The sequence below is a fragment of the Hypanus sabinus genome, chromosome 4 (genome assembly GCF_030144855.1).
Source record: "Hypanus sabinus isolate sHypSab1 chromosome 4, sHypSab1.hap1, whole genome shotgun sequence".
Lineage (NCBI taxonomy): Eukaryota > Metazoa > Chordata > Chondrichthyes > Myliobatiformes > Dasyatidae > Hypanus > Hypanus sabinus.
Genome location: NC_082709.1, coordinates 32,452,648 through 32,470,080, shown reverse-complemented (window position 1 = coordinate 32,470,080; position 17,433 = coordinate 32,452,648). Strand labels below are relative to the sequence as shown.

Here is a 17,433-nt window from a genome sequence, read left to right as displayed (position 1 = left end):
ATGACGAATTAAATACGTTGGTGCTGGAGAATCCATAAGGGAATGGGCTATCCTGTAGTTCGTACTGATTTTATCAAAAATTAACACAGGTCTTCCCCAATTTGTTGGTGCCTGACTAATAGATAGCATTTGGAAGACTGGTAGGATGGATGGGTTGGATTTGCCAGCTGCTGCAGTGCTGTAGGCGGTAACGGAATAGGGTATTTCCATTCTCTCCTCTCCCCACCACACCCCTGCAAGCTGTAAGATTGAGAACTGGGTCAAGCTGAGTAGAGCTGGGAGCACTGAGCAGACTTGATCACTTAATGAGTCAGTGAGGCTGGATGACAGCCGCTCTTTCCATGTCTGCTCACTCTCCCATCACAACTGCTTCTTTGAACTCCTCCCATGCATCTTCGTTTAATTCTGACTTACAAACCATACGTAGCAATGAACCCATATTGTAACTTGATGACTGAGTATATGTCATTTGATCTCATCTATTTCTCTTTCCTTCCTGTTCATCATACTACAATTTGATTTTGTTCAGTTTTACTTTTAAGTTATTTTTCTAATATTTAAGATTGTAAAAACAAATTACTCTGGAAAAAGTGTGATGTACAAGAATGATCTGGTTTGGTTCAGTGAAAAAAGACTAATTAACAATATGTTTTTAAAAGTCACTTTTAAGGAAGACTAGTATGGTGGAAATTTATATCAGGGTTGAACGTGATTTCTTCCATTTGAAGCTGCAGTTCTGAGACTAAGCAATGTACATTATGTCTTGAAAATTCATGAAACTACATTAAAAGCTACAATGGCAAACAAGCAATAGATAACATTTAAAGAATGTGTTTCATTTACTGCAAATATATATCCCATTTATATGGCAAAATATCTGAACAGTTTGATTGATCCTGTCAGGGCTAACAAGAGGGATTAAAGGCTGTATTAGATCGGCTTATAATGTTGTCAAAAGTAGCTCTAGACCTAACTAATGGGAAAATTTCAGGTTTCAACAAAAGGCAACCCAGAATGTGAATGAGGAAAGTGAAAATAGAATGCAAGAATAAACTTCAGAAAGACCCAAAATCAGATTGCAAATCCTGTAGAAAAGAATGACAAAAGCTAGTGTATATGCATTACGTATCAAGACGGGAAAAGTAGTAATTGGTAAATAAAGGGCAGAGAAAATAAGTGAGTATGTTTTTGTCTGTCATCATGGAACCTGTTGAACTTAGAGTGGTTTGTGAACGAGGAACTAAAAGAAATTGTCCTTTTTACATGCATCTGATGAATCCAGTTGAACAGCAGAGACCAATACAGTTCGACACCAGCAGCGATATTGGAGTTGCCAGTCAGTGTAAAACACAATGTAGGGTTGCCTTAGGGCAGGGGTCGGCAACGTTTACCACTAAAAGAGCCAATATGGACCCATTTCCCACAGAAAAGAAAACACTGGGAGCCACAAAATGAAATAACACTGCATACAACGGTTTTTTTTTGCCTTTATGCTATGTATAAACAAACTATAATGTGTTGCATTTTTGAAATTGATGAACTCCTGCAGAGAAAACGAAATTACATTTCTGCATGCAACAAAAACATTTTGAACTCCGAAAAAAAGACGTTGGGTTGAAGGTTACTACATAGGTAGCCTACCTTGGGTCGAAGAATTAAAAGAAAGCGCGCACTGGCAGGTGTCAGGCATTGGCAGTGGTGATGTATATTAATAGCGATAAAAAACACGTTGTAGCGGTGTAGCGCTACACGCAGCGCTAAAATAAAGACTGCAGTCAAAGGTAACTTTATTCGAACTAAACAGCCTTGCTTTTAAGCCTCCCTCAACCCAGCCCCCATGGATGCAGATGCTGCAAAAGACGCGTACTCACAAACCCCCGTAGGCTATCTCCCTTAGCCGGAATGCTGGCTAATTGTGAGGAAATGTGTCGCCACACTTAGATTGTACAAGATCACCATAATCTTCAAATTTAGAATTACATTTCAAAAGCTAACAAACTAACATAAAATACATTTTAATTAAATACTGACCAATTATTTCCCAAAGCCACAGGGAGCCGCAGCACAGAGGTGAAAGAGCCACAAATGGCTCGGGAGCCGCAGGTTGCCGACCCCCGCCTTAGGGACTCCAGCTCCAGATACTTAAGGTTTACTTCAAAAGCCTTTTCCATGAATGGGTATAACTGCAAGGTAGTGGATATTTGAGATCAGAGTTTTCCTTCTCTTGGATGAGTTGCCAACCACAGTTGACAAGCCCCATCTGTCAGGAGCGACAATTTTAAGGCACCAGTAACCTGACTTTACCCATTCTTCAGTCAGTAAAAGCGGTTCTGGCAGGCTTAGTAGCTAAGCCGCACATGAAAGGCCAAGAGCTGGACTTGGTGTCACAGGCTATTTCCAATATTAGAAAAGAATCACTTGAATTAAGGAAATTGAAGGAAAGTTTCAGCAGATTGACTCGTGTTTGGAGTTTATCTGGTACAGAGCAATTAAGTACACAGAGTCACGAAGGATCTCATTGAACTGTACAAAATTCTCAAGGTCTTGACAAGGTAGATATGGGGATGATTTTTCCTTTAGTTATGTTATCTAGAACATGACTTCCCAGTCACAAAATATGATTTTGGCCATTGTGGATCTTTGTAATTCTCTGTACATGAGGATTGTAGAGCTTTAGTCACGGAGAATGCTCAAAACAGAGTTCAGTACAAGTTTGTTTAGAAAGAGAATTATTACTGCCTCCTAATTCTGTTTCTATGCTCATAATCTCTCCCATAATCATGCTGAGTCTTCCTATGCCTCTTCAAGCTTGTCGGTAGCTGAGCAGTTTCATTAACTGACGAAGGGTCTCGGCCCGAAACGTCGACAGCACTTCTCCCTATAGATGCTGCCTGGTCTGCTGTGTTCCACCAGCATTTTGTGTGTGTTGTTGTTTGAATTTCCAGCATCTGCAGATTTCCTCGTGTTTCATTAACTTTGAGCGTTTCAATAATATACAGGAAGCTCTCCATCTATCAGTCACTTGTGGAAATACCTGATTGCTGCTGGATACTTGGACATTTGCCTTCTCATCTACATATTTTCCCTTTAGAAATGTTGTGGCATCCTGTGTAGTCTTCATTATCAATTTCAGACTGTGCATCTGCCTTGTTCATCACAGGAATCAATCTTCTACAATCTTAAATGTACTCTCTATGTTGCAGCCTTAGGTAGGCAGATGATAACTGACACGTGCTTGTGAGACTATGATTGTGTCCAGTATTCCAGGTGTGGTCTCAGCAAGGCTCTATATAATTCAGTAAGTTTAAGAGTTAGTCATCTTAATATACAAAGCTTTTTGTAATATAGTCCAGCATATAGTTTGCCTTTCTAATTTACTTCTCTACCTGAATGTGAACTTTTATTGTACAAGGACACCCATGTCTCTAAGAAAATCAAAATCAAAATCTCTCAACATAAAAACCGAATCTTCTTTTCTATTTTCTTATTGCAAAGTGGATGACCTCACATTTTTTTTGGTTATATTTCATCTAGTTAACCTGTCCATCTCCCATTTGCGGGTTCTTTGCATCTTCCTTACATTTCATATTTCTATCCAGCTATGTTTCATCAACAAATTGGAATATATTACATCTGACCCTCTCTTCGAAACCATTGATATAGAATGCGAGCGGCTGAGGCCCTGGCATCCTTTCCAGCAGCACCCCACTAGTTCTATTCTCCTAACCTATAAATGCCACGTTTAATTTCTGCCCTTTGTTTTCTGTTTATGAATCAACTTTCAATTCATGCCTGTATATTATGATTATGCTCTAAATAACCCCTCCTGTGACACCTTTTCCAAGATCTTCTGAAAATATTTCACTGCATGTATTACACTAATTACATGCTTTCTCTAAGATGCAGATTATCAAGACCTTAGGGTTTGTTGCCTTTAAAGCTATTAATTAGTGCAATGCTAATAATATAGTTCTTTTCAGTTGTTCATAGTTTGTATTTTGTTTGTCCTTTTTTATCAGTGTTTCTCCTTGTGCTGAATAACAAAAATCTCTCAGTTATTGGGATTACTTTTTTGACAACATTGTAATTTTCCCCCCTTTATATGCCAGCTTCTCGTTATAGTTACACTGGACCATATTTCCTTATTTTTTGACTTAAACTGTGTTCATTTCAAATTTGGTAATGTTTCTTTAAATATTATAAATGCTTGTTTTATTGCTAATATTGCATGCAGACAGACTACAGAAGTAAGGAAAAACCACCTGTTATTGCATTTCATGGGCAGTGCCTCAGGATTGAAGCTGACTTTAATGAGGGAAATCTGTGACTTAAAGAAGTCACAGGTGGGGCAAGAGGGGTATGATGATATAGGTGTCTAGATTGAGATGGGTGTGTTCATTCAAATAGACTCTACTATTTCAGTGTCATCCCAAAACCTTTTTGAGACTTTTGGTACTTTTACTTATCCTGCAGGAAGAGTCAGTGAGACACTCAATCATCTCATTTTTGACAGCAAAGTCCACTCCATAAAGGCATCGTTATTTTACTGGTTTGTCCTTCATGTTCTTTGAGTTGGCCAACTTCTGCCTATTGTGTCTTAAAAATGCTTCTGTTCCCAGTCTCTGATGGTGGAGTAGGGTTCATGTCCTCTAGAGACTGTCTGCAATGAGTACAGATATTGCTGGTCATGACCTCTTATTGGGAAGAGCGGAATTAGCTGTTTAATTTGGGTAGTTATTCCATTACCAGTTAGCATATGAGCTTGATGGAACAAGTTGTGGTTCAGTGACAAGGTCATCTGAAATGACTGGAGAAAATTTTCTTTTATTAGTAGACACACATCAATGCTTATGAATATGTATGCATTCTCACATGTTGTCAGTTCACTCCTTGTTCATCCACCACCTTGCGATGGCTCAGTTCTTCACAACATTTTTGCCTTCAGTGTATCTTTGGCCCAACAACCTCCATCCAGTTGTCCCATCAACCTTTATACCTCCTCCCCCCTACAATTTTTGCTACATATTTCCATTGGCATTCTTCTTCCTCTCTGCATGCATGCCCCTACCTTCACCAATTTTTCTCTAAGCCTTCTGTTGCTTTTCAAGCCCCTCTTCCCAAACCCTGCACCACCATGCACTACTGCCAAATTGCTTTCCAGAAGTTCTGGCTGGGATATGAGATGGCTGATGACAGTGGTCTTGGTTCAACTGATTATGTATTTGGCCACAACAGTGCTGTTGTTCTCAATAGCATTGGACCTAGAGTACTATATGACAAACTTGTCATCGTGTGAAATTCATACATTTTCCTATGGATACGTGACATTTCCACCAGGTGTACTGGTTTCCTCCCTCATTCCAGGGAAGTGAAGATTAGTCACTGTAAATTACTTCAAACTGTACATGCTTGGTAGAATCTGAGGGAATTTTTTGGAATGTGGAATAGGGTAGTGATGGAATGGGAAAGCCTGGTAAGCCATGATTGTCTCAATTAGCCAAAATGACCTCATCTACTGATAGGAAATCTTTTGACAGAGTGACAACTGTTTTCTTCACCTCACAAAACTAGATCTAGGAGGTATAGTCTCAGGCTATTTCAGTGGATAATTAAGAGTGAAGTTTTTTTTCATAAAAGATGTAAATCTTTGCAACTCATGTTTTATACAGCTGTGGATCTATGAATGCCTTTTCTGGACACTAGAAGAAGAAAAATCCCAGTCCATCATGAGTAAAACCCTCCCCACCATGGAGTACATTTACACAGAGCACTGTCGTAGGACAGCAGGACCCATCATCAAGGAGCCCCCACCACCAGCTTCCTTCTTGCTGCTGCCATGAAGAAGGTGGTACAAGAGGCTCAGAACCCACACCACCAGGTTCAGGAACAGTTATTATCTCTCAACCATCAGGCTCCTGAACCAGAGGGGATAACTTCACTTGCCCCATCACTGAACTATTCCCACAACCTATGAACTCACTTCATCTCATGCTCTCAATATTTATTGTTTATTAATTAATTAATTTATTATTATTTTATTTGCACTGGTTGTTTTCTTTTGGACATTGGTGTCTGTCCATCCTGTTGGGTGCAGTCTTACATTTAATCTATTGTGTTTCTTGGATTTACTAAGTATGCTTCAAGAAAACGAATCTCAGAGTTATATATGGTGAAATATCTGTACTCTGATAATAAATTTTGAACTTTGAACTAAATATTTCAGAGAGCATATGGGAATGTGGAATTCAGCTATAGGATTGGCCATAATCTTATTAACTGGTCCTCATGGGCAGATAACATACTCCTGCCTCCATACTCAAAATCAGAATCATCAGAATAAGATTTATTATCAATGATATACTGTACATTGTGAAAATTGTTGTGGGAGTAGTACAGTGCAAGACATAAACATGACTAAGTAACAATAAATAAATAGTGCAAAAGATGAATATGAGACAGTATTCAGGGAATCATTCCCAACCTGAAACTTTGTGTCTGGGTCTTCAACCCCCTCTACCTCCTCCCTAGTATTAATAATGAGAAGACTGCATGTCCCGGATGGTGAGGGTCCTTCATGATGGATGCCACCTTCTTGGGGCATTGCCTTTTGAAAATGTCCTTGATGGTTGGAGGGTAGTACCCATGTTGGAGCTGCCTGAGTCTTTTGGTCGTGTGCATTGGAGTCTCCAGGGAGTGGTGTAACTGTTCAGAAGCTCCTCAAATTTGTAACTTAGTCACTGGCATGCCTTCTTTATGATTGCATCAATGTGCTGGGCCCAAGATAGATCCTCTGGAAAATTGATACCCAGGAACTTGAAGCTGCTCACCCTTTCCACCTCAATGTTTCGTGTCCAAAAAGGAACCATTGCTGGAAATAAATATGAGCATTTAATTTATGTGGGAAGCATTTGGAAAATAGTGATTATAAGATTTGGGTTAGTTTGATCGTGGAATAGAAATTGCAAGTGTGAAAATGTAAAAGAGATGTCAGGAACTTGTGGAAGTCACTGAAGAGACTTAATAAATTGATTGAAAAGCTAGTTACATGGAACAGCTAGAGTAAAGCTTTAAGTACAGGAGACTGATAGAAATGATGAAATAGATGCTAGATTGATGACTTGTGTGAATTGGGAAACACTGCTTTTAGTGCAGGAAGTGTTGGCGAGCATTGAATACAAAGTTTTCAAAAAAAAAAAAATGGCAAAGGAGATGCAAGGAATAATGTATAGAACATGTTGTAATTTGGAATGACAAACAAGAGAAAATCTGCAGAAGCTGGAAATCCAAACAACACTCACAAAATTCTGTGGTAGCTCAGCAGGCCAGGCAATATCTATGGAAAAGAGCACAGTCAGTGTTTTGGACCAAGAACCTTTGGCAGGACTGGAGAAAAAAAGTTGAAGAGTAAATTTAAAAGTGGGGGAGGGGAGAGAGAAACACAAGGTGAGAGGTGACACCTGAAGGGTGAGGGATGAAGTAAGGAGCTGGGAAGTTGATTGGTGAAGGAGATACAGGGTTGGAGGAGACTGATAGAAGGCCACAGAAGAAAGAAAAGGGAGGAGGAGCACCAGATAGAGGCAATGGTTGAATAAGGAGATAAGGTGAGAGAGGGAAAAGGGAATGGGGAATGGTGGTGGGGGTGGGGTGGTGCATTACTGGAAGTTTGAGAAATCAATGTTCATACCATCATGTTGGAGGCTACCTAGGCGGAATATAAGGTGTTCCTCCAATGTGAATGTGGCCTCATCTCAACAGTGGAGGAGGCCCTGGATTGACATGTTGGAATGGGAAGTGGAATTAAAATGTGTGGCCACTGGGAGATTCCACTTTTTCTGGCGGACAGAGCGTAGGTGCTCAGCAAAGCCATCTCCCAATCTACATCGAGTCTCACCAAAATACATAAAGCCACACTACAAGCACCGGACACAATATATGACCCAAAATAGACTTACAGGTGAAAAGTTGCCTCACCTGGAAGGACTGTTTGGGGCCCTGACTGGTGTAGCGCTTGTTCTGCTGGCAAGGATAAGTGATGGGAGGGAGATCAGTGGGGACGGATAAACGGATAAGAGAGTCGAGTGGGGAGCAATCCACGTGGAAAGCAGAAAGTGTGGGGGAGGGAAAGATGTGTTTGGTGGTGGGATCATATTGGAGATGGTCTTGGCCTGCAAAGTCGACTTTACTTGTAAAATTAGTGGAACTCTGCTGAATTTCAATTCTGATTAACTGAACAGTTTCAAAAAACAGGCAAAAACATAACAGACTGAGTGGTCCCATTGGTTATATCATGCTAAAATTTTATGAAATGCAAATTCTTCTTTTACAAGATTTTATTCGTATTTAAAGCACTTACCATTTTTCAAGTGTCTTAATTTCAACTGTAAAATAATGACATTGCTTCATCTCTGTTTTGCATTGCATGGATCTTATATGTCTGCCTCTGCAACACACACAAAATGTTGGAGGAATGCAGCAGCTCAGGCAGCATCTATGAAAATGAATAAACAGTTGATGTTTTGGGCCAGGACCCTTCATCAGGAAAGCAGCCAGTGAGTGAGTGGGCCAGTGAAGGAGTGGAGTTTCAAAAGTTGAGGCAGGTATTGGGTAGGTCATGGCAGCTGAGATCGGCCCCGTGGTTTGTTCATCCTGCAGCATATGGGAAATCAGGGATACTTCCAGTATCCCTGACGACTACGTGTGCAGGAAGTGTGTCCAGCTGCAGCTTCTGGCAGACCGCATTGAGTGTCTGGAGCTGCAATTGGATTCATACTGGAGCCTCCGCGATGCTGAGAAAGTCGTGAATAGCAAGTTCAGTGAGTTGACCACACCGCAGGTAAAGGCTACACAGGCAGAAAGGGAAGGGGTGGCCACTAGACAGCGTAGCAGTAGGCAGGTAGTGCAGGAGTCCCCTGAGGTCACCTCCCTCCTAAACAGATATACTGTTTTGGATACTGTTGGGGAAGATGTCTCATCAAGGGAAGGCAGCAGCAGCCGAGTTCATTGCACCATGGGTGGCTCTGCGGCACAGGAGGGAAGGAAAGGGAGCTATAGTGATAGGGGATTCGATTGTAAAGGGAATAGATAGGCGTTTCTGCGGCCGCAAACGAGACTCCAGGATGGTATGTTGCCTTCCTGGTGCAAGGGTCAAGGATGTCTCTAAGCGGCTGCAGGACATTCTGGAATGGGAGGGTGAACAGCCAGTGGTCATGGTGCACATAGGTACCAACGATATAGGTAAAAAACAGGATGAGGTCCTACAAGGTGAATTTAAGGAGTTAGGAGATAAACTAAAAAGTAGGACCACAAAGGTAATAATCTCTGGATTTCTACCAGTGCCACGTGCTAATCAGAGTAGAAATAGGAGGATATTTCAGATGAATATGTGGCTTGAAAAATGGTGCAAGGGGGAGGGATTCAAATTTCTGGGGCATTGGAACCAGTTTTGGGGGAGGTGGGACCGGTATAAACAGGACAGTCTGCACCTGGGCTGGACTGGATGTCCTAGGGGGAGCATTTGCTACTGCTGTTCAGGAGGCTTTAAACTAATGTGGCAGGGGGATGGGAACAAGTGCAGAGAGACAGAGGGGTGTAAAATGAGGGTAGAAGCAAAAATAGTAAGGTGAAAAGTAAAAGTGGCAGGCAGGCAAATCCAGGGCAAAAAGCAAAAAGAGCCACTTTTCAACATAATTGCATAAGGGCTAAGAGTGTTGTAAAAACAAGCCTGAAGGCTTTGTGTGTCAATGCGAGGAGCTTTCGTAACAAGGTGGATGAATTGAATGTGCAGATAGTTATTAATGAATATGATATAGTTGGGATCACAGAAACATGGCTCCAAGGTGACCAAGGATGGGAGCTCAACATCCAGGGATATTCAATATTCAAGAGGGATAGACAGGAAAGAAAAGGAGGTGGGGTAGCCTTGCTGGTTAGAGAGGAGATTAACACAATAGAAAGGAAGGACATTAGCCTGGAGGATGTGGAATCAATATAGGTAGAGCTGCATAACACTAAGGGGCAGAAAACGCTGGTGGGAGTTGTGTACAGGCCACCTAACAGTAGTAGTGAGGTTGGGGATGGCATTAAACAGGAAATTAGAAATGCGTGCAATAAAGGAACAGTAATTATAATAGGTGACTTCAATCTACATATAGTAGATTGGGTGAACCAAATTGGTAAGGGTGCTGAAGAAGAGGATTTCTTGGAACCAACATGTCGAAGAACCAACTAGAGAGCAGGCCATTCTAGATTGGGTATTGAGCAATGAGGAAGGGTTAGTTAGCAATCTTGTTGTGCGAGGCCCCTTGGGTAAGAGTGACCATAATATGGTGGAATTCTTCATTAACATGGAGAGTGACATAGTTAATTTAGAAACAAAGGTTCTGAACTTAAAGAAGGATAACTTTGAAGGTATGAGACGTGAATTAGCTAAGATAGACTGGCAAATGATACTTAAAGGGTTGACGGTGGATATGCAATGGCAAGCATTTAAAGATCGCATGGATGAACTATAACAATTGTTCATCCCAGTTTGGCAAAAGAATAAACCAGGGAAAGTAGTGCACCCATGGCTGACAAGGGAAATTAGGGATAGTATCAAGTCCAAAGAAGAAACATATAAATTAGCAAAAAAAAAATGTGGCACACCAGAGGACTGGGAGAAATTCAGGGACCAGCAGAGGAGGACAAAGGGCTTGATTTGAAAAGGGAAAAAAGATTATGAGAGAAAGCTGGCAGGGAACATAAAAACTGACTGTAAAAGCTTTTATAGATACGTGAAAAGAAAAAGATTGATCAAGACAAATGTCGGTCCTTTACAATCAGAAACAGGTGAATTGATCATAGGGAACAAAGACTTGGCAGACCAATTGAATAACTACTTTGGTTCTGTCTTCACTAAGGAGGACATAAATAATCTTCCAGAAATAGTAAGGGACCGAGGGTCTAGTGAGATGGAGGAACTGAGGGAAATACATATTAGTAGGGAAGTGGTGTTAGGTAAATTGAAGGGATTAAAGGCAGATAAATCCCCAGGGTCAGATGGTCTGCATCCCAGAGTGCTTAAGGAAGTAGCCCAAGAAATAGTGGATGCATTAGTGATAATTTTTCAAAACTCCTTAGATTCTGGATTAGTTCCTGAGGATTGGAGGGTGGCTAATGTACCCCCACTTTTTAAAAAAGGAGGGAGGGAGAAACTGGGGAATTATAGACCGGTTAGTCTGACATCGGTGGTGGGGAAAATGCTAGAGGCGGTTATCAAAGATGTGATAACAGCACATTTGGAAAGAGGTGAAATCATTGGACAAAGTCAGCATGGATTTGTGAAAGGAAAATCATGTCTGACAAATCTTATAGAATTTTTTGAAGATGTAACTAGTAGAGTGGATGGGGAGAGCCAGTGGATGAGGTATATTTAGATTTTCAAAAGGCTTTTGACAAGGTCCCACCCAGGAGATTAGTGTGCAAACTTAAAGCACACGGTATTGGGGGTATGGTATTGATGTGGATAGAAAATTGGTTGGCAGACAGGAAGCAAAGAGTGGGAGTAAACGGGACCTTTTCAGAATGGCAGGCAGTGACTAGTGGGGTACTGCAAGGCTCAGTGCTGGGACCCCAGTTGTTTACAATATATATTAATGATTTAGACGAGGGAATTAAATGCAGCATCTCCAAGTTCGCGGATGACACGTAGCTGGGCAGTGGTGTTAGCTGTGAGGAGGATGCTAAGAGGATGCAGGGTGACTTGGATAGGTTAGGTGAGTGGGCAAATTCATGGCAGATGCAATTTAATGTGGATAAATGTAAGGTTATCCACTTCGGTTGCAAGAACAGGAAAACAGATTATTATCTGAACAGTGGCCGATTAGGAAAACTGGAGGTGCAACGAGACCTGGGTGTCATTGTACACCAGTCATTGAAGGTGGGCATGCAGGTACAGCAGGCGGTGAAAAAGGCAAATGGTATGTTGGCATTCATATCAAAAGGATTTGAGTACAGGAGCAGGGAGGTTCTACTGCAGTTGTACAAGGCCTTGGTGAGACGGCACCTAGAATATTGTGTGCAGTTTTGTTCCCCTAATCTGAGGAAAGACATTCTTGCCATAGAGGGAGTACAGAGAAGGTTCACCAGATTGATTTCTGGGATGGCAGGACTTTCATATGAAGAAAGATTGGATCAACTAGGCTTATACTCACTGGAATTTAGAAGACTGAGGGGGGATCTTATTGAAACATATAAAATTTTAAAGGGATTGGACAGGCTAGATGCAGGAAGATTGTTTCTGATGTTGGGGAGGTCCAGAATGAGGGGTCACAGTTTAAGGATAAAGGGGAAGCCTTTTAGGACTGAGATGAGGAAAAACTTCTTTACACAGAGAGTGGTGAATCTGTGGAATTCTCTGCCACAGGAAACAGTTGAGGCTGGTTCATTGGCTATATTTAAGAGGAAGTTAGATATGGCCCTTGTGGCTAAAGGGATCGGGGGTATGGAGAGAAAGCAGGTACAGGGTTCTGAGTTGGATGATCAGCCATGATCATACTGAATGGCGGTGCAGGCTCGAAGGGCCAAATGGCCTACTCCTGCATCTATTTTCTATGTTTCTATCAGGACTGGAAAGGAAGGGGAGGAGAACAAGCTAGAAGGTGATAAGTGAAGCCATGGGGGCTGTGGGATGAAGCTAGGAGCTGATAAATGGGAAAGGGCTGGAGAAGGAGGAATCTGATGGCAGAGAATAGTGGGAGAAAGGGAAGTAGGAGGGTCACCAGGGGCAGTTGATTGGCAGGTGAGGAGAAGAGCTCAGAGGCCAAAGTGGGAAATGAAGAAGAGGGATGGGGGAGCTTAAATAAAAAATTCTAGAAGTCAGAGAGATCAATGTTTATGCCATCAGTTCGAGATTACTTTGATGGAAGATGACGTGTTGTTTCTCTAACCTGACTGGCCTCATCATGGCACAAGAGGAGACCATGGACTGGCATGTTGGAAGAGGAATGAGGATAGGAATTGAAAAGTCCAAACACCGGGAAATTCTGCATTTCGTGAATGGAGCTGAGGTGCTTGACAAAGCAGACCTCTGATCTACATTGGGTCTCATCACAGTAGAACAGGTTGCACTGGGTGCAGCAGTTACAGTAGAAGATCCTTAACAGATTCGCATGTGAAATGTTGCCTCACCTAGAAGGACTGTTTGAGGCTCTGAATGGAGCTGAAGAGGGGATGAATGGGCAGGGATAATTGTCAGGAGGGAGATCAGTGGGAAGGAATGAATGAACAAGGGAATCAGAGGGGCTGCAATCCCTGCAGAAGGTAGAGAATGGGTGGGAGTTCTAAAGATGTGTTTGGTGGTAAGGTTCAGTTAAGGAGACAGAAGTTGCTGAGAATGAAGAATTAGATCTGTAGGCTCATGGGGTGATAGGAGAGGGTAAGAGGAACTCTATCCATGTTAAGCCACCAGGAAGATAAAGGTGTTTGGATGTTTAGGAAATAGAGGAGATGTGGGTGAGGGCAGCATCAGTGGTGGAGGAAGGGAAAGCCCACAAATTAAAGAATGAGGACATCTCCAATGTCCTGGAAGGGAAAGCCTCATTATGCGAACAGATGTGGAAATAAAGGAACTGAGAAAAGGGGTTAGCTAGTGAGATAGGGATGTGCCTGTCCTAGCATGCAACGTCAACTCTGGCAGACTAGGCAGATGAGATCTACCCAGTAATTAGTATTACTAATAATTACTTTTATTCACCAGGTGTGCTGGCAAACCTGAGAATCTGCATCATACCAATTCATGACACTGAGATCTCTTTACTTAAATTATAGAAACAGGAAGTAATGTCAGAAACAATAATTCATGCCACCCACTAGAATCAGAATAGATATAAAAGAAATCCTACCAGTAAGATGGCAACATGCTCGGGTGGGTGGTCACTCTGGATCCAATCACAGGTGCATGTAAGTCTTTTTTACGATCACAAGACCATGCTGGTCATTGGTAATGTAGAATACCACAAGCCTGGTTCACTGCTTCACTGGTGAGATGGATGGCAAGGGAGCAGTCGCTGAGGGGAGGGGCTGCTGAGGCAGTGCTCACCTATGTCTGCTCGGTATTGTCCTCCAGTGTTTGCTTGATGAAAGAACAAGTTGACCAGAATACCTTGCCATCAATTGTGACCGTTTTATCTGAAATCATGACCATATGTGCTATTGGTAATGTGTTTTTCACCTTGGCCCCAGAGGAATGTTGTTTCGTTTGCCTATATTCATGTATGGCTGATTGATAATTAAACTTGAACTTTTGTTGCACAGCTATATATATGGTGCAGAATACTAAAAATTTTTATCTTACCCAGCTTCGTAGATATACACCACATTATACCTGTGAGGACAGAAAAAAATTACATTTTTTCACTTTTGATTTCTTATCAGTGTTGGTAATAAAGCTCTGTTTATTCAATACTTAGCCAGGATTTATTTGACAATATTGTAACAGCATGAAGAGCACCCATTTTTAAGGCTGCTAAGCCTGCACGAATTGCCAATGAAACCTCAATGCATAGTTTTTGAAGACAAAATAAAAGGATGCGCAGTTGATACATGGCTGTAAGGTTCATTAGTAGTCACTCATGGAAGGAAAATCAACAAACTACAAATAGCATATTGAAGTTAACCTACCTCAGATTGCTGCAGATTGATTTGTGACATTTAGTATAAGTTTTAAATAAAATTCTGGAGACTGGGATTTGAACAGCCAGTTGTTTTGCTTTAATTGTAAATTTCATCTTGAAAATAAGCTTTATCTGTTCTTTGGGCAATTGTTTTCACCCTAATATGGCAGCACATGGTTCATTTCTCAAGTTGGTGGTTTACCTGGATGCATAAACATCTGATAGAGGACTTGGTATATACAAGTATACGTCTTCAGCGCTGTGCTCACTGCCTCTCTTCTCAAATTTGTCTCCATATTGCCTGAAGTTAAGTTCTTATCCCTCTCTAAATTTTATCTTTATTTATTCTGGATGCTTAAGTAACCTCTTTGTAAGGAGAGGAATTTCCTTCCCTTCTATTTTATCTGTACCTTTCCAATCTATTGAACCCAACCCCTACTATTTGAGTTAAAGCCCTATCCACAGCTCTAGTTATGAGATTTGCCATGATCCTACTCCCATCCTAGCTGCAGGGGAGCACTTTCCATCAGAACAGCTCCTTCCTTCCCCAAAACTGGTGCCAGTGCCCCACAAATTCAAATACTTTTCCAACTCCAATCTTTGAAGCACGTATTTAGTACACTAATCTTATTGATACTTTTACAATTTGCGTGATTTGTGAAGTATTGGTCAGACTGCACTTGGGGTATTGTGAGCAATTTTGGGCGCCTCATCTAAGACAAGATGTGCTAGAATTGGAGAGGGACCAGAAGAGGTCCACGGAAATGATTCCGGGAACGAAAGGGTTAAAGTATTGGGGCGCTTGATGGCTCTGGGCCTGTACTTGCTGCGCCAGGATTGAGATCACTGGAGAGGGATAAGTAGACAAGGGAGTTGCGTAGGGAGCAATCCCTGCGGAGAGCAGAAATTGGGGGGGGGGAGGGTAAGATGTGCTTGGTGGTGGGATCCACTGGAGATGTCAGAAGTTATGGAGAATTATGTCCTGGATGCAGAGGCAAGTGGATAGTAGGAGGGGGCATGAAGAACCCTATCCCTGGTGTGTCAGCAAGAGGATGAGGTTGAGGGCAAGTATGTACAAAATGGAAGAGATGCAGGTGAGGGCAGCATTGATGGTGAGGAAGGGAAGCCCCTTTCTTTGAAGAATGAAGGCATCTCAGTTGTTATTGAATGAAAAGCCTCATCCTAAGAGCAGATGTGGATAGAGGAACTCAGAGAAAAGAATGGCATTTTTTTTCAAGTGACTTGTTGGGAAGAGGTATAGTTCAGATAGTCAGTGGATTTATAAACGATATCAATAGATAGACTATCTCCAGAGATGGAGCCAGAGAGATTGAGAAAGAGGAGAATTAGACTGAGTAAATTTAAGGGCTGGTTGGAAATTGGAGGCCAAGTTGGTGAAATCAACAAGTTCAGTACGGGTGCAGGAAACAGCATCGATGTAGTTGTCAGTGTAGCCTAGGAAGAGTTGGGGAACATTGCCGGCGTAGGCTTGGAACATGGGACTGATCCACGTAGCCGATGAAAATGCAGTCATAGCTGGGGCCCATGTGAGTGCCGGTGGCTACACCTTTGGTTTAAAGGAAGTGGGAGGAGCTGAAGAAGTTGTTGAGGGATTAAAATGCAATTGCTGCAGATGTTAAAAGCCTGAAATTAAATGGAAAGTGCTGAATATTTGCTGCAAAGCAGACAGCATCTCTCTGGAGGGAAAGATGATCTTTCAGTGGGAAAGGAGCTAAAATGCATAAAAGAGGGGGGAGAGATAATGAGGTCAGTAAGCAAGTTCAGCGTTAGGGTGATAGGATCAGTTTAATAATAAAAAAGGTGACAAGGCAAGTGAAAGTTTGGAAAGATTTTAATGAATACCAAAAGATCATTTTGGATCTTTTTTGAATGTGTGAAAACTGAATGCTGATATGAGAGATAATGACTAGGAATGCTGATTATCTGGATTGTTGAATTCAGTGAGTCTGGAAATATGAGATATGCGCACCCAATCAAGAAATGTGTTATTCCTCCCTTACATTGGAGTTTAGCATAAGAGGTCAGAGCTGGAATGAGATGGAAAAATATGATAACGTGCAACCGAAAGCTTGGGCAAAATTTCATTTCAATATGTATAAAATTATCATGTCTCTTGTTGCATTTCTCTTTAAAGACATAAGTGTAATCTTTCTTATTCAACTGAAATATAATAATTCCTCGAATACGATTTCTTACGGTTTGTTTGTTGCTTTTCAGAGTGGTGTGCGTGGGTGGTGATGGAACTGCCAGCGAGGTTGCTCGTGCCTTACTGCTCCGAGCACAGATTGATGCTGGGAAGGACGTGGATTCCAACTTCACGCCTGTCAGAGCACCACTTCCTCTCGGCATAATACCAGCAGGTGGGCTTGCAAAGTGCTGACTCATCTGGAAATGCATCTGTTCATATTCTGTTTATCATCCTTTCATAATTTAAGTTAAATGACTACATTTATTATATTGAGGTGTGAGTGCTTACATGCATGTATGTTTGCATATGTGCACGTGTGTGTGTGTGTGTGTGTGTGAATACAGTTGCACAGGTTATTAAAGGCATGTTTTGGGAGATGATTGATTATAAGATCTATAATAAATATTGATTATTGTAGAAAGGCAAATAAATAGAGCTTTTTTTAAAGCACAGTTTGTCTTTGTTATTGTTAGTTTCTATATCTGGCAATTACCTAAAAAAGACTCCATTGTTATTATGAGCCTCTTTGAAGAATATAAGAACATGATTTTATTTTTCATGCTATATTGTAGA

The 17,433-nt window shown here is 41.5% G+C and overlaps 1 protein-coding gene across 1 annotated transcript in view; it reads left to right on the top strand.

Annotated features, from left to right (window-relative positions):
- The window catches only part of cerkl (ceramide kinase-like), a 188,087-nt gene that overhangs the window by 102,840 nt on the left and 67,814 nt on the right, over positions 1–17,433 (top strand). Inside the window, exon 5 of the mRNA XM_059966801.1 lies at positions 16,890–17,032. Within this exon, the coding sequence (XP_059822784.1) occupies positions 16,890–17,032 (143 nt within the window). The remainder of the gene's footprint in view (positions 1–16,889; positions 17,033–17,433) is intronic.